Genomic DNA, 25,461 nt, shown 5'->3' with positions numbered 1-25,461 from the left:
CACCTTTATCCAGTCTGCCTCCTTTACCTGAGACAGTGTATGCTATTTGCTTGCATTATGTCTAACCTACGTAATATCATTTCACTGTCAATCTTTTTGATCGTTTCTTATCAGTTAACTAACACGTAGTTTGAAGGATAGGCAGTGAAAAAGAGGAAAATAATAATGTATACTGAGTGAGTGGAAACCCCCCTTAAAACAATTTAAGGAGTTATATTACTTTGGCAGCATTTTATTCCATTATGGTAAGGGAAGATGAAATATGCAGAATAGAAATTATTGAAACTTATGTGGAGGTTTGATAATAGTGAAGACATTAACTTTTTTTTTGATGAGATTTTTCCCCTAATGTGATGTATGTCCAGGACTTGCTGCAACATTCTCACATGCACACAGCTGCATGTCCTAGTCTGACCATCTCGTTCTCATACTGAGGGTGAAAGCTTGTTCACCTTGCTTTGTGAGCAGCTAATCTCTCTGCTTTCCAGTCTAATAGCCTTCAAAAGGAAAAAAAAAGAATTTTCCATTATGTGATGACCCAAGGAAAAAAAATATATATATATATATATATTTGTAAACTGAAGCCCTTTACTTCCTTCCGCATCTGAGAATGTTACTAAATTTTTAAATGAAGGCTTTAAATTTTAAAATGTTGAAACTGTTGCCGAAAATGCTCCAATCCATGGCTGTGCCGTTGCTTCCTTGCTGGGAAGTGTTAATGAGGCAATATGGAGAGAGCTCAGTCCCTTCAACTAATCTATACGGAGTGTCCACTGTACATTTGATTGACACCCACAAGCTCTGCAGAAACAATGCATCTGACTCAATAAGTAATTTGAGTTCCTGTGATCACTAACTGGACTCTTATCACTCTTGCCAGAAGAATACTAGCCCCTAGATTATGTTTTTCTCTGTGTGTTTTAGGAAGTTGAAGGCTGATTTCTTAGGGTGGACACAGATGAAGAGAAGGACACTGAAGAGACTGCAGGCTGGTGGCACCTCAATTCTTATGGACATGACTATATTTGTATTCTTTGACTGTTAACTGTGTTACTGTTAGGCTGTTTAAAAGATTCTTAAAGCAGCACAAAAGGGTATTAAAATGACAGAAATGGACAGAAAAATTTTCAGAGAGATGTATGTCTAATCCCATGCTATTCCAGTGTAAATTGCAGATGAACAGGAATTATTACATGCTTAATATGTTGATAACAATCACTGAAGAACAGCTAGTAGATGGGGCCTGGTGGTGGCATACCTGGTTAAGTGCACACACAGCATGTGCATGGATCCGGGTCCAAGCCCCTGGTCCCTACCTGTAGGGGGAAAGCTTCACCAGTGGTGAAGCAGGGCTGCAGGTATCTCTGTCTCTCTCCCTCTCTATCTCCCCCACCCCTCTTAATTTCTCTGTCTCTATCCAATAGTAAATAAATAAAAAAAGTTAAAAAGAATAGACAGTAGAGAGATGAATTGTTTAAAAAAAAGTCTGGAACCTCACACTACAACCTACTAAGTTTGAAGAAACTTCCTGAGAGTCAGGTGTGTGGAGAGGGACGGAGGAGGACATGAAGAGGCAGGGTGAGCTTGTTCAGCAGCTAAGGCTGTAACCAGCAGGAAGCAGGTGCAGGTATACTGAAATGTTTGCTCAACCCTGAGCAGCAGCAGGTGAGAGTCCAGGACAGCTGAGACCACAGGCTAGGGCAGCCAGAAGCCAGAGTGCAGTCTGAAGTAAAGTGAGGTTTACCTGAACCAGATCTGTGTTCCAGGGAGGACTTTCCTCCCCCTCCACACCACCACACAGAAGCAATGCAACCACAGCACCACCTGCTGGTTGAATTGCAGACACCATACTTGATCAAAGTTGGGCCAAAATGCAAAGGCTCGTCACCACAAAGACTGGGAAAAAATGTCTAATTTTGAAATCAGAAAGCTCATTATAAAGGCAATTCAAGACTCCAACCAAAACAAACAAATGCAAATCAAGTAACTCAGGGATTTCTTTACCAAAGAACCAAAAGATTCACAAAGAGAACTTTGAAAGGAGATATTAAATGTAAGGGAATTCTGGACAGCACTAGGGCTCATCTAAGAGGCCTTGTATCAGGAATAAATCAGCTTGAGGAAAGGACAGCAGGGTGAGGAGATAAAAGCACCACACTCAAAGCTGCTGAAGAAGAAAGCAAAGGAAAAAATGAAGCAATTCTCTGTAAAATAGCATCTCCATCAGATGAAAAAAATGTGAATTACTGGGGTGCCTGAGGATGAAAGGAGAGAGAAGCAGAGGGCACAATCAGAAATTAGTGCAGAAAACATCCCACACCTGGGCAGTAGTCAACATACAAATCTAGAGAAAGCTGGATGGAAATGCTGCATTGCAAACAGCCAATGCCAAAACACATACAGTGACATTTTCCAAAAAGTGAGGACAAGGAGGAGATATCTCAGGCTGCAAGGGAGGGGGAGAAGCTGACATACAGACAGAGACATCAGGCTTTCATCAGATTTCTCAACACAAACTCAGGAAGCAAGAAGGGAATGGAATGACGTTTTTACAGGAGTAAGAGACAAGAATTCTCAGTCATGAATGTTCTATATTGCCAAACTATTCTTCAGGTGTGAAGGAGAAATAAATGCTTCCCAGACATAGAGAAATGAAAGGAATTCACCATCACCCACCCTGTCTCGCAAGAATTACTGAAAGAAGTCCTACAAGGGAAAAACTCTAACTCTAAACGAGGTCATCTGAGGAAGAATTCAAACAACAGCAAGAAAAGGAGCAAACAGATAGAAAAAGTGATGGCAGGAAGGACAGAGTGGTGTGACCAGTGTTGGTGACCAACTACCAAAGACCTACACAGTGGAACAGAAACTCTAAAATCTCAGTCTTTGGCTCAGCTTTGCTGGGGGATAAAGGAAAAGTGTTGGAAGGATTAGTACAGGAAGAGAGGGATAAATAGGAAATCACTTTGCATGTAGGTGGAACTTGAGAGGCAGAAAGGGAGAATACAGGATGAAACTTGGCCTGGGGCAGGTGTAGTGCATCAAGGCAAAGGACTCTTGGAGTAGAGACCTGAGGGAAGAGGGGGACTGGGGGCCTTGACAGGGTGGGGATCAAAACATCTGTTACGCAGAACTGAGAAACCATAACATGTATAGGCAAATGAACTCCCCCCAAAATGAAAAGAGATGGTAGAGATATTCACTTGCAAATAAAAACATGACTGAGCACTGTGATCGTTCTAAGCTTGACGGGCAAGTCAAGCAACAGAGCTGTGCTACAAGTGGAATGAAGTCACTCAGCACAATCAGAGACAATGTCCTGTCATCCACCCCTCAGACCAAAGCAGGTCTAACAGGATTTGAAATTTTTTCTGAGTTCTGAATATGAGTAAATCAGATGCATTTTGAGCAAGGGGCTATTGTGTTTACACACACACACACACACACACACACACACACACATCACTCATTTGTTAAGTGGTTCATCTAAATCTTTGTCGAGAATTGACTTTCCCAAGGTTTTCCAGTCACGACCTGGGACACTTACTATAGCATGGTTAGGAGATACTTTTATATTCTCTAATCTGTTGTCCCAGAAAGGAGGGAAGCAGAGACTTCCTGAGGCATAGAAAGCCCTCTGTCCTGTTAATCTGGCCTCTTTTCTGTTCCTTTTTGTTCCTGCTAATTTGCACCTTATGAGAAGCTCTTCACTGCTGCTGGTTTCGTCTTTCTGGTCAACCTCCAGTGCTCTGTTCTGGTGGCCTGCACAGAAATCACACTGAGAAGCTGAGAAGACATGAGTACAGAGAGATTAGTAACTTCCCTTAAATTGCAGTATGAGTAAAGACCAGAGAAGGCATCTTGGTAATTACCCCCATTCTCCTTGTAACCAGTAAGTTAAATTGATTTTTATTCAACATTAATTAGAATTAGTTTCACCCAGTTACTTTTGAAATAGGTATAAAGCTTAGAAATAATGGTGTGTGGGTTATCACAAAGCAGAGCATACCATTGGTGACTGGTCATGGTCTCCACTTGAAAGAATTGCTAATTTCCTCCAAATTTCAAAGAACGAACTCCAAATCATTGTGAGATGACTGCTGAAAGCAGAATATTTTTAGGTGATGCTATGTTTGGCCAAATTGCCTGGCATATTCTAGCTGACACAGATTGTCTTATCTGCTTGTGTGGAACTTATATTGATTGGTTTTTAAAGTTAATAATCAGAATGAGGACCATTTGGTAATCAGTCATAGTTACAAAGCCAGTTAGTGTGTGTGTGTGTCTGTGTGTATGTGTATCTGTGTGTGTGTGTGTCTGTGTGTGTTTGTGTGTCTCTGTGTGTGTGTGTCTGTGTGAGTGTGTGTGTCTGTGTGTATGTGTGTGTGTCTGTGTGTGTGTGTGTGTGTGTCTGTGTGTGTGTGCGCATGCACAAGCACCATTAGGCCGAGAAGTAGATTACATGTAAAACATTTTCTTTGCCTCAGATGAGTCTTATTCATAGGCATTTGTATCTCTATCATGCTAAGTAACTGTGGTGAGTGTGGCTGTACCTTCCCGTTTCTGATCTTAGAGAAGAAAGCCCCCAATGTTTCATTGTGAAATATGATCTTAGCTTTAATTCTGCCGTCATCACGTTTACCTGTTACGTTTACAGTCACTTTGTTAAGAGCTTTAGTCATCAGTGATACTGAACCTAACTTCTCAGGGGCTTCTCTCTCTGTCTGTCAGAAAGGATGCAGGTAGTTCACCCTTTGTGATGTGATGTGCGCTGCTGACGACCTGAGTCTGTGGCTCATCCTTGTGTCCCTGGAACACATCCCACTTGAGTGTGAGGCATGATTTAGTTTCATGTTGGGTTAGCATTTTGTTGAGCATCTTTACATCTGTGTTCATCAGACATATCAGCCTATGATTTTCTCTTTCTTTCTTTCCTTTTTTTTTTTTTTGATGTTTTTTTCTCTGAATCTGGTACCAATACAATAATGCTGGTTTCATGAAGAGACTTGAAATAAATTCCCTCTTATTTAATTTTTTTCACACCATTGACTAGTTTGGAAAGGATTAGCTGTTCTTTAAAGGGTTGGTAGGATTCACCAGTGGTCATCTGGACATACATTTTATTGGGGGACCTATCAACTTCCTTTTACAATTTCTGTACTTGTGGTTGACTTGATCAGTTTGCTTATGGTTTTCATGGTTCTTTCACTCGTTGGCAAATGAACATGTAAGTAGGAATCACAATGGCTAGTTCTCCCCTCAGTGTTCAGCCGGTGGTGCTCTGCACACGGCAGTTCACTCTGCACAGCGCCTGACATGCTCTTGAGCTTCCTCACTGAGATGAGTAGCTGCTTTCCTTGTGCTTATGGGCTGAGCTCAACAATACCATTCTGGAATGCGAATGGAATGAACATCAGGCATCATGGAAAGATTTGTTATGGAGTCTGGAGATAGTGTGAGTTGAGGCCAAGTGGTGACACGTCTGATTTAGAGTACATGTTACAGTGCACAAGGATCTGGGTTCAAGCCTCCCACCCCAGTCCCCACCGGCAAAGTCATGAACAGGGCTGCAGGTCTCTCTCTTTCTTCCTCCCTCTCTATCACCCACTTCCCTCTCAACTTCTGTCTGTCTCTATCCAAAAAATAAATAAGTAAGTAAAAATTTAAAAAAATGAAATGCTAAGAGAGAGAGATTCATGGGCTGGCAGGGAACAAAGGAGATGAATTAACTCTGGATGTGTAACCAAGGAAATTGGGAATGTATTGTTTTCATTTTATTTCTTTATTGGGAGTGAGGTCATGGACTACATAATAGTAGTTGAGACATATGCACAATTTCTCATTTCTCTGTGATAGTTATTTGCAAAACACTCTCACCTCCAACCCAGCGCATTCCCCAGCCATCACCCTGCCCAGAACCCAAGTCCCCTATCCTACTCCCTCCCCCTTCTTTCCCAGTCCCTGCTCTGCTGCGATCCACAGACCCAGTCCAACTTGGACTTTGTGTTTTCCCTTTCTGTCCTAGTAAATTTCACTTACTAGTGAGATCGTCAGTATCTACCCTCCTCTGTTTGGCTTATCTTACTTAGCATGCTGTGTAACATATTTCCTTCAGGGTCCATCCTAGATGAGGAAAAAGAGACAAGGAAAGAGATGAGTTTGTCATTTTTAGCAGCTGAGCACAGCATTCCACTGTGTACGTAGACCATGACTTTCTTAGCTGTTTGGTCTGTTGTTAGGCATCTGAGTTGCTTCCAAGTTTGGGCTATTACAAAGTATGTTGCTATGAATATAGGTGCACATAGATTTGTTTGGATAGGTGTTTTCATTTCGTGTGTGTGTGTGTGTGTGTGTGTGTGTGTGTGTGTGTGTGTTTATTTCTTTTGGATAAATCACCATGAGAAGAATTGCTGGATTACAGAGTAAGTCCATCTCCACACATATGATGAGTCTCTGTTTTTCACAGGTGTTGGACTAAATTTCATTCTCACCAGCAGTGAGAATCACCCTTCCCTCTCCCCACACCATCACCAACATGAGTTATTACTGTCCTTTCTAATACGTAACATTTTCACAGATATTTTGTTACTGTCTTTATTTGTGTTTCTCTGATAATCAGTGACTTTGAGCATTTTTTCATAGATCTGTTGACCCTTTGGATCTTTTCATTGGTGAAGATTATGTCCATACCCTCTTCCCATTGTTTGACAGGATCATTTTCAAACAGGGTGGTTTCCCTGTGCAGAGTCAGAAGAATCACCATGAAGAACCGATGTTTGCCTTTTTTTAAAAAAAATTTTTTATAATCTTTATTTTATTTACTGGATAGAGACAGCCAGAAATTGAAAAGGAAAGGGGTGATAGAGAAGGAGAGACAGAGATACACCTGCAACACTGCTTCACCACTTGTAAAGCATTCTCCCTGCAGGTGGGGACTGGGGGCTCGAACCTGGGTCATTATGCACTGTGAACATGTGTGTTCAACCAGGTGCACCTCCACGTGGCCCCCAACATTTGCCTTTATTGACAGTCTTGAAAAGATAGGAATAGTTGTGGAAGGTGCCCACATGCTAACACAGAAAATGGGGACAGAGCTATTGCTGAGGACAGCGATACTCTCCTCCATGCAGGAGTGACGTGGGAAGCTGTGCTCCTCCAGCCGCAGCTAACTCACTCACGGGCTCAAGAGTAGAAGCTGAAGCTGACTAAGGCTCCGGAGTCTGGCATGCTGTAGCTTCTAAGTTAGCAACATAAGCTCAGTGCTAGATACGTTGTTGTTGTTAGGATCCGCCCTCCTTTTTCAGCTATGAGTAGTACGCTAGTTTACACTCTATCAGCCCAATGTGATTATGATGTGATACTCTACCAAATACAGCTGGGTGTGGAGTGTGAGATTCTCGGGGAGTATCGATTCTTGTGCCTTCAATGTAAGAAGGAAAATGACTTCTGTGGTCTTTCGGGCAGTAACTGCTGCCTTAGGGCATGCCAGAATGGACGGCCTGGTGCAGGGTGAGGTGTGCTAGTATCTATCTTGGGGTCATGAGGAACTGCATTCCTATGACAAAAACCCTGTAAATCAGCCTTTCTTTAAAAAAAATGCAGCAGGAATACATCCTAAGTGTGGTGAGCAGATGAGCACAACAAAGTGTAAAACAAGATTAAGTAAATCTATAACTCCAGTCAAGAATCGGACTCACAAGAAAATCACTCACGTTATCTGTCTTCTCATAAGTTATCAGATGAATTATCATTGCTTAAAAATCATGGCGCGGCAGTCGGGCGGTAGTGCAGCGGGGTAAGCGCAGGTGGTGCAAAGTACAAGGATCAGCATAACGATCCCAGTTCGAGCCCCCGGCTCCCCACCTGCAGGGGAGTCACTTCACAAGCGGTGAAGCAGGTCTGCAGGTGTCTATCTTTCTCTCCCCCCTCTGTCTTCTCCTCCTCTCTCCATTTCTTTCTGTCCTATCCAATAACAATGACATCATCATCAACCACAACAATAATAACAACACTACAACAAGGACAACAAAAGGGAATAAATAATTTTTTTTTTAAATTGTGATGTGGGGGAAAGGGCTAAGCATCTCTCCCATCAGGAATCAGCACAAAATTTGCCATTGACTCACCTAAGAAAACTGTTTTTAATGATATTTGTAGAATAGGCTGCAAACCACTGTTGTGGAGACTTTTTAAATCAACATATGTTTATTTTCCTATAAGTCTTTTTTTATTGTTAACAGTGGCTTAGAAGATTGTAAGACTTCAGAAAATAGTTCCACACTGCACTCACCACGGAAGTTCTGGTGTCCTCACCAAAATGCGCACAAAGAGTTAGAGAGAGAGAGAGTCTTACTCTACAGAATCACCTCCAGCTTCGCCCATTCTGTTCCAAAGGACACGATATCACCTTTTTTATTGCAGAATAGTATTCCATGGAGTCTGTATCTCATGACTTCATTATCAGTCACCTGCTTCCAGCCTTTGGCTGTTGTGAGCAATGCAGCTATGGTGTTCTTGTGAGTGTCTAGATGCCCGTTGGATAAATCCTAAGAGTGGGATTGCTGGGTCATAAGGCAGTTCCACTATTTGCTTGAGAACATTTTTAGTATACCATATAGTCAGGTGTGCTTAGTACTTATTTTCCTTAGGAAAAGCTCATTAAGATCTCTCTTGCAGAGGATTGTTAAGGTTCCTTGAACTTCCTCAGGGGAAGTACAGCCTCCCGTACAGCATTTTCTAGGTCTTTCCCATCTGTGGTTTTTCACATCCATTTGATTTAATTCAAAGATTAAGGCAGGAAATCTGGACCAAACAGAAAAATGAGCCCCTGCAGAAAATGTTTCTGCTGTGATTATTTCTGAGATTAATTGATTCTTTATCTTGTAACCACATGACTTCGGTTGCAGCTGAGAACTGACCAGCCCAAGCACTAGAGAGCCCTGTCAGCTCCTACCTCTTCCATGTTGCTAGACCACTCCAACTTAAATGGATGGGAGAAGGGAAACCAAAAGAATAAGACAATCACCTCTATGATTTAGTGAGTCTTTGCTCAGATAAGGCTGCTTAATGTACAGAAACTAATTTTGAATTGTTTTTTTTTTTTCCCCATCTAGGGTTATTGCTGGGCTCGGTGCCTGCAGTTTCAATCCCCTGCTCCTGGAGGCCATTGTTCCCATTTTTGTCGCCCTTGTTGTTACCCTTGTTGCCATTATTATTGTTGTCATTGCTGTTGTTGTTGTTGGCTAGGACAGAGAGAAATGGAGAGAGGAGGGGAAGACAGAGGGGGAGAGAAAGACAGACACCTGCAGACCTGTTTCACTGCTTGTGAAGTGACTCCCCTGCAGATAGGGAGCCAGGGGCTCGAACCGGGATCCTTACGCCGGTCCTTGTGCTTTGTGCCATGTGCCCTTAACCCTCTGTGCTACCGTCTGGCCCCATGATTTTGAATTTTTTAATGTAAATGGTACTTACCTTGATGTAAAGATTGTGAGGACGGAAAAGCAACTCTAAATTCTCTGGTCCAAAAGACTCAATGCTTGGACGGAGATTTCCTAAAAACAGGAGAGCCTCACTCATAAATCTTAAATATATATATATATATAGATAGATATTGACTTTAAAAAAAATACAGAAAATATTTTGCTGGGACAGTCCGCTGTTTTGCCACTCACACATGACACAGGTGAAAACGGCCATGCTCCTGGAGGAGGCCTCAGTGCTGCCTCTCCCTCCACCAGGGCTCCTGTCACTGTCTCAAGAAGCATCCTGAAGCGTGCCCCCCAGGAGGAGACCCCCCCACCCATATCGAAAGAATTCCATTAGGATAACTATTTATAAGAATTAAGGAATCTAACTTTCCTTGAAGTTCTGAGTCATTTTTCCCCTAGTACATTCTACCTTTTTCTTTTTCTTTATTTGATAGAGTCTGAAAGCCAGAAATTGAGAGGAAGGGGGAGGGAAGGATGGAGAGAGAGACAGACAGACAGACAGCCCTGCAGCCCTGCTTTACCACTTATGAAGCTTTCCACCTGCAGGTGGAGACCAGGGACTTGAACCCAGGTCCCTGTGCTCTGTGTAGCATGAGTGCCACCACCTGGCCAATGAGCTTAGAGGGAAATAGAATAATGGAATCCAAGTCAGATGCCTTTGTTCTTCTGTTTTCCTCTAGCTACTCTCCTTTTCCTTGTCAGACCTATTTTCTGGAAATAGGGTATACTTCCTCCTGCCTCAGGGCACAGGGAGATGGCCGTGGTTCCCAGTGAGTTCTCTGAAAGGGAACACAGGGTTTCCTGGTGAGGCCTCCAGTGGCCTATCTTGTCAAAGTAAAGGGCATGCCCCAATTCTGTGCTGTGCTGTGTTGCCTGCCTGCCTGCCTGCCTGCCTTCCTTCCTTCCTTCCTTCCTTCCTTCCTTCCTTCCTTCCTTCCTTTTTTTGTAACATTTCTTTCGTAATTTTTGGTTATCTATTTGCTTTTTCATACTTTCATTATTTTATTTATTTTGTCTGACCTCTTGGGACATTTTGCTCAGCCCCTCCCCCCCATCCCCTTCTTTATACCTCCCTGTCTGTGCAAGTTTCTCTCCTTGGATAGTTTCCTGGTACTAAACCCTGGTGGTGCTGTATTTGCATAGCACATACTACCACTTTAAAAATAGTCAGCTTCTAGAGTAGTACTGAGGGAAGACGGCTAGGTCTGGGAGAGATGATGTCCAGTAAGGACGGGCTTCTCTGAACCGATCTGCAATACGACCATATACCAGTGGCCATCATGGGAGTCTGGCGGTAGCGCAGCAGGTTAAGCGCACATGGCACAAAGCACAAGGATGGGAATAAGGATCCTGGTTCGAGCCCCCGGCTCCCCACTTGCAGGGGAGTCACTTCACAGGCGGTGAAGCAGGTCTGCAGGTGTCTGTCTTTCTCTCCCCCTCTCTGTCTTCCCCTCCTCTCTCCATTTCTCTCTGTCGTATCCAGCAATGATGACAACAATAACAACCATGAAACAAGGGCATCAAAAGGAAATAAATATTGTAAAAAGTGGCCATCATAATGAGCTCTCTTTTTTTCCCTGTAGAATGAATGTGTAGGTTCAGAGCCCCCATTCACTGCCACCACGGCCTGTGGCTCACATGTGGGATCTGTATTTCCCTTCCCCGTCCTTGTGCTCTCCCAGTGGAGAAATGCTTTGCACAGCTCTGGCTTGTGGTGGAACAGGGAATTGAACCTGGGACTTTGGAGCCTGAGAATGAAATTATTTTGCATAATTATTGTGTTGTCTCCTCTGCCTGTCATGCATGTTTGTTGTTGCTGTTGTTGTTGTTGTTGTTACAGAAAGTTATTGAGGAGTTTTGTGAAGTAGAAGATTCCAGATCAGCAAACAGCTGAAAGGGCTGCTCAAATTTGCTCTGTTCTAGTTTCTCTCCTTTCCCCTCCCCTCCTCCCATTTTCTCCCCTCATCCTTCTCTTTTCTTCTCCACTTTTCCCTTTTCTCTCCTCTCCTCCCCTCCCCTACTTCCCTCTTCTCCTTTCTTCTCTTCTCCTTTCTTCTTTTCCAGAAGGTACAAGAGGGAAGGGGGGGAGAAGGGCAGGGCAGGGCAGGGCAGGGGAGGGAACCATAACACCACATTTTCCTTCAGTGTGCTGGAAGCCAGACTTGAGCCTGGAGCCTGAGTATGAGAAAGCAGCACACTACACACGTGAGCTATTTCAGCACCCAGGATTCGGGTATCTTTCTGCAGGGTCTTTTAAAAAATATTTTATGTAATGATCCATGAAAAAGATAGGGGAGAGAGAGCGCGCGCGAGCACTAGTACAGGTGCTGCCAGGAATTGAACTCAGGACCTCACACTTGAGAGCCCAGTGCTATACCCACTATGCCACCTCCCAGACCACTTTAGTGTCACTTGTTAAAGTCAGATGCCAAGTATCTACACAGAGCCAGGAGAGTGAATTTAAATGGCAAGTTTCTTAAGCATCAGGGAAAAGCAGCAGTTGTTCTGTAAGTTTGCGTGACTAAAATTAGAGGCCATTGAGATAGCTGTGAAATGATTCTAATGTTGGCACAAGACTCAGAATCCTACAAAACTAGACATCTAAGTAGGGCTATCAAGTAATTCACATTTAATTCACATTAAAAAAAATGCCTTTTTTAATTAAACAGGTTTAGACTCTGTTCTTTACTTGATTCCTTAGGGAAATTATTACTTTCCTAATGATGTTGACTTATTTTGACAAAGCAAAGAGGTTTTTTTTTTGTTTTTTGTTTGTTTTTTTTGAATTAGTAATGGCAGCTACTCTGTATTGGCATTAATGTGTCGGGCATTAAACCTGCCCCATGCTGCATTGCTGACACTGTGGTCTATTTACAGAATCATTGTTTTGCCTGATCTATCTTTTTTCGACCTCGAGACCCGCCCTGCCTGCAGGGTACACTAATCCCACCGGTTAAAACCATCACAACCATTGCTAAGGATGCTTCCACCTTCCCAGCATGCCTTCTGCCTCTCTCCACCCCCTTTCCCAGCCATCTCCGTTCCGACTTGCCACTTCATTTTATCCCATAAACCCCACTTCTGTTCCTGCTTTTGCTCTTTTTCCTCTCCCGTGTCCCGACCTGGAGAAGGGCTGGTGTGCAGAGCGGGAGGTGGCCATTGCGGTTTGGTGACACGTGGCCTAACCCTCTGTGCTCACACCTGACTCTGGAGTACTCCCACATCAATAAAGAATTGAGTCCCCGCTCCACCACGAGTTCCTGGTCTCTCTCCCGCGTCGCTGAGGGAGCAGCAGCCCAGGTTGGCTCCAGTCGAGTTCTCTCCAACCCAGAGAGCACGTGCTCTGGAAGAAACGCTCTCATGCTAGCCCGGCATGCATGTGCTAGACAGCTACTTGTATGAGCTCACTTTATCTAAGAAACAAACTTTTAAGTATTAAAGGTTCTTGGGGCCTGGATGTTGTGCAGTGGGTAAAACATCAGACTTGGAAGCATGAGGTCCTGAGTTCAGTCACTTAGCATGTGCCAGGGTGATGCTCTGGCTCTCTGTCTGTTGGGCAGTACCCAGCTCCCCCCTGCTTATCCCTGCGGTCTATTTACATAACCAGTCACCTAGGAGTCACCCTGCCTGCAGGGCACTGGTTTAATCCCCACTGGTTCATGTCTTTGCTCCACCCCCTCTCGTAGTCACACCCTGATTTCCACCAGTCTCCTTTCGCTCCACCCTCTCTACATCACATCCTGTTTCCACCCTACTTGGCCAGTATATATATGGCTGCTCTGTTTTAACACACTGGGGGTTGCCTTCCGGCTCCGAGAGTTCCAGAGTCTATTCTCCTGTGACGCTAGCTCAGCTCAAGTTCCTGATCCCTCTCCCACGCAGCAGCCTAGGTTGGCTCCTGTCGAGTTCTCTCCAACCCAGAGAGCACTTGCTCGGGAAGAAGCACCCTCAGGCTATCCCGGCAGTTGGCTAAATCAGACTGCATCCCCGCTCGTCAATAAAGACTGAGCTGTGTTCCCAGCTCAGCCATGAGTCCCTGGTCATCTGTCTCCCGCCCCTTAGGCTAGACCAGCAAATGGCGCCCTGAACAGGGACTAGCACCTGTCCTCCCTGCTCATAAATAAGTGAGGGTGAGAGAATTATCTTAATAGTGATCATAGTGTCACACACTCATGCAGATCACTGTCATTAGTTTCATGTTTCGCGACTTCTTTTTCAGAGTTGGCATACAAATACCACACAGGAGAATCTGCTAGCCTAGACACATAGGGAAGTGATACTTTTTCACAGGTAACTTGAGTTTCAAGTTAAAAATGGGGACTTGACATAAAGAAAATAAAAAATAGAATAAATTAGGGTCCAAATGAAACCCAACAATGATAACAGACATGATAGTGATAATAGCAACAATAATGATAATAATAATAATAACAATAACTCAAATCAGGAGTGATTAACTTTTATTATTTATTGTGTGCTCAAGGCTTTAGAGAATATCTCATTTAGGGCTGGGCGTTGACACACCTGGTTGAGTGCACATGTTACGATGTGCAAGGACCCGGGTTCAAGCCCCCCAGTCCCCACCTGCAGGGGGAAAGCTTTGCGAGTGTGAAGCAGGGCTGCAAGTGTCTCTCTGTCTCTCTCCCTATCTCTTTTTTATAAAATATTTTTTCACTTTTTTCAAATATTTATTCCCTTTTGTTGCCCTTGTTGTTTTATTGTTGTAGTTATTGATGTTGTTGTTATTGGATAGGACAGAGAGAAATGCAAAGAGGAAGGGAAGACAGAGAGGGGGAGAGAAAGACAGACACCAGCAGACCTGCTTCCCCACTTGTGAAGCGACTCCCCTGCAGGTGGGGAGCCGGGGGCTCGAACTGAGATCCTTGAGGCGGTCTTTGTGCTTTGCGCCATCTGTGCTTAACCCACTGAGCTACCACCCAACTCCCTCTATCTCCCTCTCCGTCACTCCCTTTTCCCCTGTGATTCAGACTGTATCTATCCAGTAAAGATAGTAAAATTAAAAAAGAGTATTTCATTTAATTCAACAGTCTCAATAAAGTACTGTCATTATTCCAATTTTATTGATAAGGAAATTGGCCCCAACAAAGGATAAGCAGAAGAGCTTAGATAGATAAAATTAGGTGAAAATGATATTTACATCCTGCCAAAGTTTATATTAGCACTTAATATGAAATGCTAATTTTATACCAGTGCATGAGATAAAGTGTTTATTTTTGGCCTAATGTGATTATTTCTTTGTCAAAATTAAAATAAATGTGGCCACGGTTGTTGCTGTGGCTCTGTGCCGGCATTACAAATTCCCCTCTCCCAGAAGACGTTTTCCTTTTTTTCTTTTCTTTCTATTTTATTTGTTAGGACAGAGAGAAATGGAGAGGGAGGGGAAAGATAGAAAGAACAAGAGACACCTGCAGACCTGCTTCACTGCTTGTGGAACAACCCCCCCCCCGCCCGCCCCGCAGGGGAGGAGCCGGGGCTCAAACCCAGGCCCCTTGCACACAGTAGTGTGAGCACTCAACAGGGCGGGTGCTCCGCTGTCTGGCCTCTGCGTTTATGTCTTTGTTTTACTCTTTCAAAAAAGAACGTGTCATCACAGGCTAGGTCACCAGTTCAGGTCCTGTGTGTGGCTTCTGTGGCCAGGTTCAAGCCTGGCCCCCAGTAGACGGGGAAGATTGGGTGCTGTGCACACCGTCTCACCCTCCGTCTCTGAAAACATCAAGCAGGGGGGTGATGTCCCAACAGTCCCCACAGACAAATGTGCAAACGGGCAGACCCGAACTGAGAGGTATTTATCAGAGACTGGCACCCGAGTGCACTCAGTTCAGTACTGAAGCCTGGCTGGTGGCAGCTGGATTTTTTTTTTCCCCTCCAGGGTCATCACTGGGGCTTGGTGCCGGCACTTTGAATCCACTGCTTCTGGAGGCCATTTTTTTCCCATTTTATTGCCCTTATTGTTGTTGTTATTTTTATTGTTGCCATTACTGTTGTTGCTGTCGGACAGGACAGAGAGAAATGGAGAGAGGAGGGGTAGACACAGAGAGAGGCGAAGAGAAACATAGATACCTGCAGACCTGCTTCACTGCTTGTGAAGCGACCCCCCTACAGGTGGGGAGCCGGGGGCTGGAACCGACTTCCTTGTGTTTCGCGCCTGGTGTGGTCAATGCGGCTGTACCTCTTCATCAATCAAGTCCTGCTGAAGCTGAGTGGCGCTCATAGCTGACAGACTTGCCTTGTGGCCGTAGCTGTGTTTGCGCTGATGTGCGAGAGCTGGGTTGTTGAGACAGTGGCTGCTCGTAGGGGACCCACAAAGCCAAATACATTTCTCCATGCTTTCTTAAGCCACACACACACACACACACACACACACACACACACACAGACACACACACCCTTGATTTATGATGCATATAAACTGGTGAGAAATATGAGTTTTTCCATGATATCAGTATTAACATCTTGTAATAGTATTTTCTGTTGGCATATTTAAAATTTTCAGATTTGATCTGATGCATGGATTTTAAGTGAAGATAAAATTTAACTCAGTACAAGGTTGTATGTTGTTACCGCAAAGATTATAATAAACATAGTTACTTTGTCTTTTTCAAGGTCATGGCTGGAAATGATTACGAAAAAGAAGAATGTTATAAAGTTACTTGAATCATTGCACATTAATTTCTTTTTTACAGTGGTTCTGTTTTTTTGGCTAAACTCTTGAATTTGAATGTTTTGAGTCCTGTTTATTGTCAAGTAGCACATTTTTGTATTTGTTTTTGGAAATACGCAAGGTCACCTGTACTATGTCAAAGTGATTGATGATTGATTGATTGATTGATTCATTCATTCATTCATTTAATAATGATAGACAAGACTATAGGATAAGAAGGACACAATTCCACACAGTTCCCATCACCAGAGTCTCGTACCCCATCCCCTCCATTGGAAGCTTCCCTGTTCTTTATCCTTCTGGGAGCATGGAACAAAATCCTTTATGGGGAGCAGAATGTGGGAGTTGTGGCTTCTGTCATTGCTTCTCCGCTGGACATGGGTGTTGGCAGTGGACCCACACCCCCAGCCTGTGTCTGTCTGTCCCCAGTGGGGCAGGGCTCTGGGGGGGGGGGAAGGCTCCAGGACACATGGGTGGGGTTGTCTGTCCAGGGAAGTCAGGCTAGTGTCTTGGTATTTTGAAGACATAGCTAATACTTTACCTGTATTGAGAAAATCCTCTGCCAACTGGTTCAGTAGGCTCAATGAAAAGTCACGACGAGTAATGAAGTCAGGTAAGACTGGACTTTGCATCTCTCATGAGACTTTGTGTGCGGAGACTTTAAAAGCCACTCGGTTCCTAACACTGCTGCCTGGTTGTCTCTCTCTTTCTAGATCTGGATGACCCAGTAGTAACTGTCCATCAAAGTATAGGTGAAGCGAAAGAGCAGTTTTACTATGAGAGAACCGTGTTCCTGCGTTGCGTCGCTGGTTCCAACCCTCCTGTCCGGTACAGCTGGCGACGTGGCCAGGAAGTGTTGCTGCAGGGTTCTGACAAAGGTGTGGAGATCTACGAGCCCTTCTTCACCCAGGTGGGCACGGCAGGGGGTGGGTGCCAAGCTGCCTTCCCAGTTGGGTAATGTGCACTACTGTCCCTCTTTGAAAACATAGCTCCTCCAAATCTTGCTTTTTAAAATACTGTTACTAGGGTGGCCAGGCGGTGGTGCATCTGGTTAAGCACCCATTACAGCACACAAGGACCCAGGTTCAAGTCCCTGGTCCCCACCTGCAGTAGGAAAGCTTCACAAGTGGCGAAGCAGAGATGCAGGTGTCTGTTTCTCTCCCTCTCTGTCTCCCCCTCCTCTCTTAACTTCTCTCCATCTCTCTCCAGTAAGAGATAAAAGTATTAAAATGTATATTGTTGTTACTGACTAAAAGATCACCTAAGTGGTGCAAATAATGAAGAACAGTTGTCTGTGGACCTGATTTAAAATGTTGACTTGGAAAGGAATTTCAATTTAATGCACAGATGTATTCAATCATCTTCATTTCAGTTTTTTTTTTCTAAGAGGGTTATCACAAGGGCTCAGTGTCTGCATAACTCTATTGTTTTAAGTGGCTAGTTTAAGTTTTTTTTCTTTCTGTTCTGATAACAAGTACTCTGGTGAGCTGTTATCTGAGCTCCTCAAATGTGTTTCAGTGATTCACCATGAGGTTTAAAATATGTGTGCTGACTGAATTTTGTGTGTAAAAATTATTTTCTTAGGCAAGATCTGGATTTCCTTGGATCTCCCCTTTTGCAATAATAAGCAAGCTTCCCCTCTTTTTCATTTTTTTTTAAAACCTAAACTGCAGTAAAGACATATTAAAGCTATCAAGAAATTTCCTCATGGGGTCTGATAGCTGATTTCTTCATTTTCATTGATATCAAGGTGATATTTAATTCCTTTTTTGATTTAGTCAGTGGCCATGTATCATTTAGAAGCATGTAGCTAAGTCTCTAAACCTTGGGAGTTTCTTTTCTTTTTGTGGTTATTTTTGTCATCAGACCACCATGGTCTGAGAAGATGCATTTCATGATTTTAATATCCACATACACTGTAGACTGTGTTGTGGCCCAGCCTATGGCTAGTCCTTGTGAAGGACCCAAGTGTACTTGAGGAGAATGTCTGTCCATCTGTCTTGGGTGGCAGTTTTGTATATGTCTGTTAGATCCATTTCATTTCTGGTTTTGCCAAGACTCCAGTTTATTTCCCTGTTGAAATCTCCTCAGGATAGATAGTGGCTTCCTAGACTGGTAACCCGTGTGCCCAGTTTCCTGTCTCCCAGTGACAGGCATCTGCACTGCACCCACCGTCAGCTGACATTGTCCACCACCACCCGGCATGGGGATCCCAACCCCGTCTCACCCCCTGCCCTGCCCCCTTTCCCGTCCTTGGGCCGTAGCTCAGCTGAGCTCCATCCCGTGCTGATAGGTCTGGAAACACTTGAGTATTTGGGTTCATATTTTTCAAAATTGTTTTGATTTTTCAGACCCTTTGTATTTCTAGTTAATGCTTCTTGTTAAGTTCTCCAAAAACTCTTGGCAAAATGTTGAACGAGCTTGACGGTAAACCATTCATCTCCACAATAAAGAAAAAAAAAATCTTTGAGTGAGATTGTGTTAAATTTATAGGTTAATTTGGCAAGTCTGCTCCTGGGTTACTGAAGTGAAGATGAGTGTTATTCAGGTCAAGGAATACTGTCTTGGGGCTAGGCAGTAATGCACCTGGGTACGTGCTCACAACGCAGTGAGCAAGGACCCAGGTTCAAACCCCTGGTCCCCACCTGCAGGGTGGGAGCTTCACGAGTAGTGAAACAGTCTCCCTGTCTCTCTCTCTCTCTCTACCTCATTTTCTCTCAATTTCTATCTCTATGCAATAATAAACAATGCGTATAATTTTCAAAGGAGAACCTGTATTACTGATCTGTGGATGATTTCAGAGCGCTTGTGAAATATTCTAATATTAGTTTTGTCTCTATCAGCTTTTGACGTACATATTTGATATTGATCATAAATGCTTAGGAAGCTGGGTATTCACTTAAGAAATTCGGGGCAGGTTTTCATAAAGAATCCATCTTCCAGTGACTCAACAGCTAGTCATACATAACTAAGTGACAATCTGAGGACTGGAGAGAGAACCTCATGCTTCTGCAAAGACGCCCATGTCTGCAGCATGGAAGGTGCACATTCAGTCCCCACACCATCCACCCTAAACTAGAGCCAAGCAGTGCTCTGGTGAAAAAAAAAATGAATTGATTAGTTAATTCATTAGACGATAATCATAAAAAGAAAATCTGGAAAATGAGGACCAGAGAAATAGCTTGCTTGGATAGCATGTTGCTTTGCCGTGTGTGTGAGGAGGTCACCACGGCCCCCACCACACTGAAGGAAGCTTTCCTCACATCCTCTCTCTTCCGCTCAGTCTCCGTCTAAAAAACCTGAGGGAAAAAAATGCTTCTTTCACTTTCAACTGGTGATTTCTAGCTTGCTTTTACGCGGGACTTAGAAATACAAATATCTGCTTCGACTAAACCCTGAAAATAGTTGTGTAAAACTGTCTGGCAGTGTGAAAATAAGACACAATGTACTTTGTCCAGCAATTCAACTTTTATAAAAGGAGTACACCACCTCTCCCCAGAGTTCTTTTTATTTCTCTTCAAAAATCATGGAAGTGTATGTTTTGCCAGAGAAGATATTAAAACAAGCTCTTTACCACTTGTAATCAGAGAAATACAAACCAAGATACCAGCTCACCCTGGAAGGAATCACACCAACCAGGATGTAAATGATGATGATCTCTCTGAGAATGTGCAAAACATTGCAGTCGGGAGTCGGGCGGTAGCGCAGCGGGTTAAGCGCAGGTGGAGCAAAGCCAGGACCCGCGTGAGGATCCCGGGTCGAGCCCCCGCCACACATCTGCCCAAGTCAGGCCCTGGGGTTCTAGCGTTGGGAACACAGGGGTGGTGGCACTGCAGGTCAGGACAGGGGTCCTGCAATCTCTCCAGCCTTTTCTTGTTTCTAGGCAAAACTCTGGTACCTGCTAAGTTTCTGCTGAGATGGAACCTGCAGCCCCATGTTGGAACTTCTTTCCTTCCTTCCTTCCTTCCTTCCTTCCTTCCTTCCTTCCTTCCTTCCTTCCTTCCTCCCTTCCTCCCTTCCTTCCTTCCTTCCTCTTCCTTCCCCCCCTCCCTTCCTTCCCCTTCCTTCTTTCCTTACTTTTCCTTCAACTTTCCTTCCTCCCTTCCTTTCCTTCCTTCCCCTCTTTCTTACTTCCTTTGCCTCCTCCTTCTGCTTCCTTATTCTTTTTAAAATCACTTCACTGTTTCCCACGGGTGCACTCCCCATCTCCCTGCGACAAGAGTCTGCAGAGCACTCTCACCTCTCTGTGGTCTTCTTCCTCCATCAGGCAGGAGGGTTCAGCACCCTCTCTGGCGGCTCCTTTCCCCTCCTTCCCTTCCCCTTCCCTTCCCAGCAGGTAACAGTGATGGTTCTCTCCTTCTCCTCACCTGGGGTGTGGGGACGCCTCTTCTGCAGCCAGGGAGCTGCCTCTGTCTGTCAGTGCCAGTTCTCCTGGAGAGGCCCCTTGGTCTCCATAAGTTGTCCCTGCTCAGCTGTCTGTGTCTTTTCAACCTCTTGAACTTTGTCTTACAAATGGCTTTGAGAGGCCAGGAAACCAAGGGGCTGAGCAGCTCTTGCCTGTCTGAGGCCCTGCCCCTTTGCTGTCTGTCTGTAGCTGAGTGGTGCTATCTGCTATTTACACACTCTCTCTTTTTCAAACTCTCTCTCTCCCTCTCTTTCTCCCTCCCTCCTGGCATTAATAAAATGAATGTAACATTGTTTTTCAATTCTAAATATAGAAATTGCAAGCAATCTTGTCAATGTTAAGCCTGCACTTAAATTATACAAATCACAGGCACTTCTGCTATTTTTGTGGAACCTTTATCAAGCTGTTGGTGACTTCATCTTGTGTATTATGATTATACCCTCTAATTACAAGACTGAACATATTTACATCAATTACATAATTAGTTATAATTAGACTAATTAGGCAATTAGACAATAATCAACTGAAAATTCCTTTTCACAAATCATAGAAATTCACAAGCAAAAAGGCTTCCGACATCACAGAATATCAAATTTCCAAGAGCAATAAAGCACGTTAAAGTAACGGTATGTGGAAAAGCAGAATTATCTGCAGAAGTCCAGATAATTATAAATAAATACATTTGTATCCCGAGAGTCATTTGTACACGTGAACAGCCCAGGCAGGAGCTGTCGTTTCTGTCTCTGTGCATTAGGCTCCCTCCCTAGTTTTTTTTTTTTTTTTTAATTCCGTATTTGGAGAACTGTGTATTGAAAACAAAGGGCTCAGCAAAAAAAAAAAATCTTTCTCTTTTCCTGAAAGCCACGGGATGAATGAGTGGGCAGGCTGAGATGCTTTCCCAGGTGCACTGGGGGTGTCCGCGTTCCTCTAGGAGAGTTCGCCCCGGGCCTCTTCTCAGCATCAGAGCAAGAGTACGCACTTGCATCATGTATTTATTCTGGGGGTCTAAGTGAAACTGTTTAAATGTAGAGAACTTACATGATTCAGTATCCACTTATTTATGTGATGTTATAGATAAATTCAGTGTGGACGTGAAAGTAAGGAGGATGACCCAAACCATAGAAATATAAGTTGAGGAGACCGGGAGCAGGTAACATAATGGTTGTACAAGGAGAATGCCAGGCCTGAGGCTCTAAGCTCCTCGGTGCGATTCCCTGCACCACCAGAAACCAGAGCTGAGCAAGGCTCTGGTAAAAAAATTTAAAAAAAAAAGGAGATAAAGAAACATAAGGATAAGATGCTTAGTGAAGAAGTATCAAGTAGCCCCACACCTATCTAATGACATCTAATCTTGGACAAGGGGCCCAGACTATTACATGGGGGAAGCAGAGTCTCTTCAACAAATGGGGTTGGAAACAATGAGTTGAAACATGCAGAAGAATGAAACTGAACCACTGTATTTCACCAAATACAAAAGTAAATTCCAAGTAGATCAAAGACTTAGATGTTAGGCCAGAAACTATCAAGATACTTAGAGGAAAAGATAAGCAGAACTCTTTTCTGCATAAATTTTAAAGACATCTTCAGTGAAACAAATCCAATTACAAAGAAGACTAAGGCAAGCATAAACCTATGGGACTACATCAAATTAAAAAGCTTCTGCACAGCTAAATAAACTACTACCTAAACCAAGAGACCCCTCACAGAATGCCATACACCAGACAAGAGTTTAATTACCAAATATACAAAGAACTTGCCAGACTCAACAACAAAAAACAAATGACCCCATTTAAAAATGGGGGGAGGACATGGACAGAGGAGATCCAAAATGCCGAGATACACGGGGAAAAAAATGCTTCAAGTCTCTGATTGTCAGAGAAATGCAAATAAAGACAACAATGAGATACCACTTCACTCCTGTGAGAATGTCAGACATCAGAAAAGGGAACAGCAGCAAATGCTGGAGAGGGTGTGGGGTCAAAGGAACCCTCCTGCACTGCTGGTGGGAATGTCAATTGGTCCAACCTCTGTGGAGAACAGTCTGGAGAACTCTCAGAAGGCTAGAAATGGACCTACCCTATGACCCTGCAATCCCTCTCCTGGGGATATATCCTAAGGAACCCAACACATCCATCCAAAAAGATCTGTGTGCACATATGTTCTTGGCAGCACAATTTGTAATAGCCAAAACCTGGAAGCAACCCAGGTGTCCAACAACAGATGAGCAAGTTGTGGTCTATATACACAATGAATACTACTGAGCTATTAAAAACGGTGACTTCACCGTTTTCAGACCATTCTGGATGGAGCTTGAAGAAATCAGATTAAGTGAAATAAATCAGAAACAGATAAATATGGGATGATCTCACTCATAGACAGAAGTTGAACAACAACATCAGAAGAGAAAACACAAGTAGAACCTGAACTGGAGTTGGTATATTGCACCAATGTAGAAGACTCTGGGGAGTTACTTCACAGGAGGGGAAGCAGGTCTGCAGGTGTCTGTCTCTCCCCCTCTCTGTCTTCATTTTCTCTCTGTGTTATCCAACAACAACAGTAGCAGTGACTGCAATAATAATAACAACAACAACAACAACAAAAAGGACAACAAAATGTGAAAAATGGCCTCCAGGAGCAGTGGATTTGTAGTGTAGGCACTGAGCCCCAGCAATAACCCTGGAGGCAAAAAACAAAAAGCTAGAGTCTGATGTGGATAAATCATCTTGAACTGTACTTCATTATGATGGGAACAGAACATACACCAAGAGTTGGGAACCATTTTCTTAAAGATGTATAGTCATTGTAGAAACAGCTGAAACAGTGGGAAAACTGCTGTGATAGAAATAATGGGTTTGTTTGGGGAATAAGGAAAGAGAAACTTGACTTTGCACGAAATTCAGATGGCAAGCTAAAGACTTTGGAAATGGCTCTACAGAGAACACACACCATTTATGTCCTCTGGCATGGAAATGGCATGATGCTGACGTGTGGTGGCAGTGTACATAACTAGGGGGTAAGGGCGCCACAGTACCTTTTAGCACAGTACATCACCGTGGCTAAAAGAAACACTGGTAGCATTTGCTTAATTGGTGTTTGGTGAGCGTCTAAAGCGAGTCTCATGCCCACAGGAATACAAAAGAAAGGACTTTGGTCAAAGAGAAACCGCAGAGTAAATGCAAAGCTCTGATGACACAGAAAGTGAGACACAGATAAAAGGGAAAGGTGCCATGCTGAACCGTAGAGAGACTCGCTCAGAAGTCAAACATCGGCAGGAAAATGCTGGTGAGATACAGTGAGCACTCTAAGTCAGGCGGCATAGTGACCTCCATGAGCTTGGCATGCCACTGTCTGTGCCCTGATCACAGTCTCTATCAGGTGTGCACACACAGGCACACACACACACACACACACACACACACACACACACACACAGAGAGAGAGAGAGAAAGAGAGAGAGGAAACACACAGAGAGAGAGAGAGAGAGAATACACACATGGGGAGAGAGAGAGAGAACACACACAGGGAGAGAGAGAATACACACACAGGGAGAGAGAAAACACATACAGGGAGAGAGAGAGAATACACACACGGAGAGAGAGAGAGAGAATACACACACGGGGAGAGAGAGAGAGGAGAGAGAAAGAGAATACACACACGGGGGGGAGAGAGAGAGAACAGAAGGAGAGAGAGAGAGAGAGAACACAGGGAGAGAGAGAGAGAGAAGGAGAGAGGTGTGAGGCTAAAGGTCAATAGTGCAGTTAAAGGTGTTTGAGACCGCAACAAGGCTGCAACAACTAGGGCAACAAAAAGGGGGAAAAATGGCCTCCAGGAGCGGTGGATTCATGGTGCAGGCACCGAGCCCAGCAATAACCCTGGAGGGGGAAAAAGAAAAAGGTGTTTGAGAAGAAGCACCAAGGGGCCAAGGGGAAATCCAGAAGAAAAAGTGTGTGTGTGTGTGTGTGTGTGTGTGTGTGTGTGTGTGTTTCCTCTCTCTCTCTAACTCCGTGTGTGTGTGTGTTCTCTCTCTCTAACTCCGTGTGTATGTGTTCTCTCTCTCTCTAACTCCATGTGTGTGTGTGTGTGTGTGTTCTCTGTCTCTCTAACTCCATGTGAGTGTGTGTGTTTCTCTCTCTCTAACTCCATGTATGTGTGTGTGTTCTCTCTCTCTCTCTAACTCCATGTGTGTGTGTGTTCTCTCTCTCTCTAACTCGTGTGTGTGTTCTCTCTCTCTAACTCGTGTGTGTGTGTCTGTGTGTTCTCTCTCTCTCTCTCTAACTCTGTGTGTGTGTATGTGTGTGTGTTCTCTATCTAACTCTGTGTGTGTGGGTGTGTTCTCTCTCTCTCTAACTCCGTGTGTGTGTGTGTGTTCTCTCTCTCTAACTCTGTGTGTTCTCTCTCTTTCTAACTCGTGTGTGTTCTCTCTCTCTAACTCCGTGTGTGTGTGTTCTCTCTAACTCGTGTGTGTGTGTTCTCTCTCTCTAACTCTGTGTGTGTGTGTTCTCTCTCTCTCTAACTCGTGTGTGTGTGTGTGTGTGTGTGTGTGTGTGTGTGTGTGTGTGTGTGTACTCATACTCACAGGTGATCTGGGACTGGGTGATGATTCGGTGGCCCAGCACAAGGTGTATCTGACTGTCTGATCCCAAGGACGCACTATGCAGAACTGAGCAGTACTCTGGCCTCTCTAGAGCACAGATTGTGCGAGTTTGTATTGGTGTCACCATTTTGAAAATGGATGGATGTGCCTCAGAAATTAATATAGTTCTGCCATACAATCCCGTTCTCCCACTTCTGAACATTTCTGAGAATAGAAGACAAGCAGTCATACATCCTCGTGTTTGCTCGCAGCACCACACAGCCAAGCTGGTAGAGTAATTGTCAGCCAGAGT

General features: G+C 44.0%; 1 protein-coding gene across 1 annotated transcript in view; it reads left to right on the top strand.

Annotated features, from left to right (window-relative positions):
• Window positions 1–25,461, top strand: part of MDGA2 (MAM domain containing glycosylphosphatidylinositol anchor 2) — a 343,591-nt gene that overhangs the window by 114,281 nt on the left and 203,849 nt on the right. Inside the window, exon 4 of the mRNA XM_060175592.1 lies at window positions 16,884–17,080. Coding sequence (XP_060031575.1) covers window positions 16,884–17,080 — 197 coding nt within the window. The remainder of the gene's footprint in view (window positions 1–16,883; window positions 17,081–25,461) is intronic.

Source organism: Erinaceus europaeus, chromosome 16 (assembly GCF_950295315.1).
Source record: "Erinaceus europaeus chromosome 16, mEriEur2.1, whole genome shotgun sequence".
In the NCBI taxonomy this organism is placed as follows: domain Eukaryota; kingdom Metazoa; phylum Chordata; class Mammalia; order Eulipotyphla; family Erinaceidae; genus Erinaceus; species Erinaceus europaeus.
This window is presented reverse-complemented; position numbering and strand designations above follow the sequence as displayed.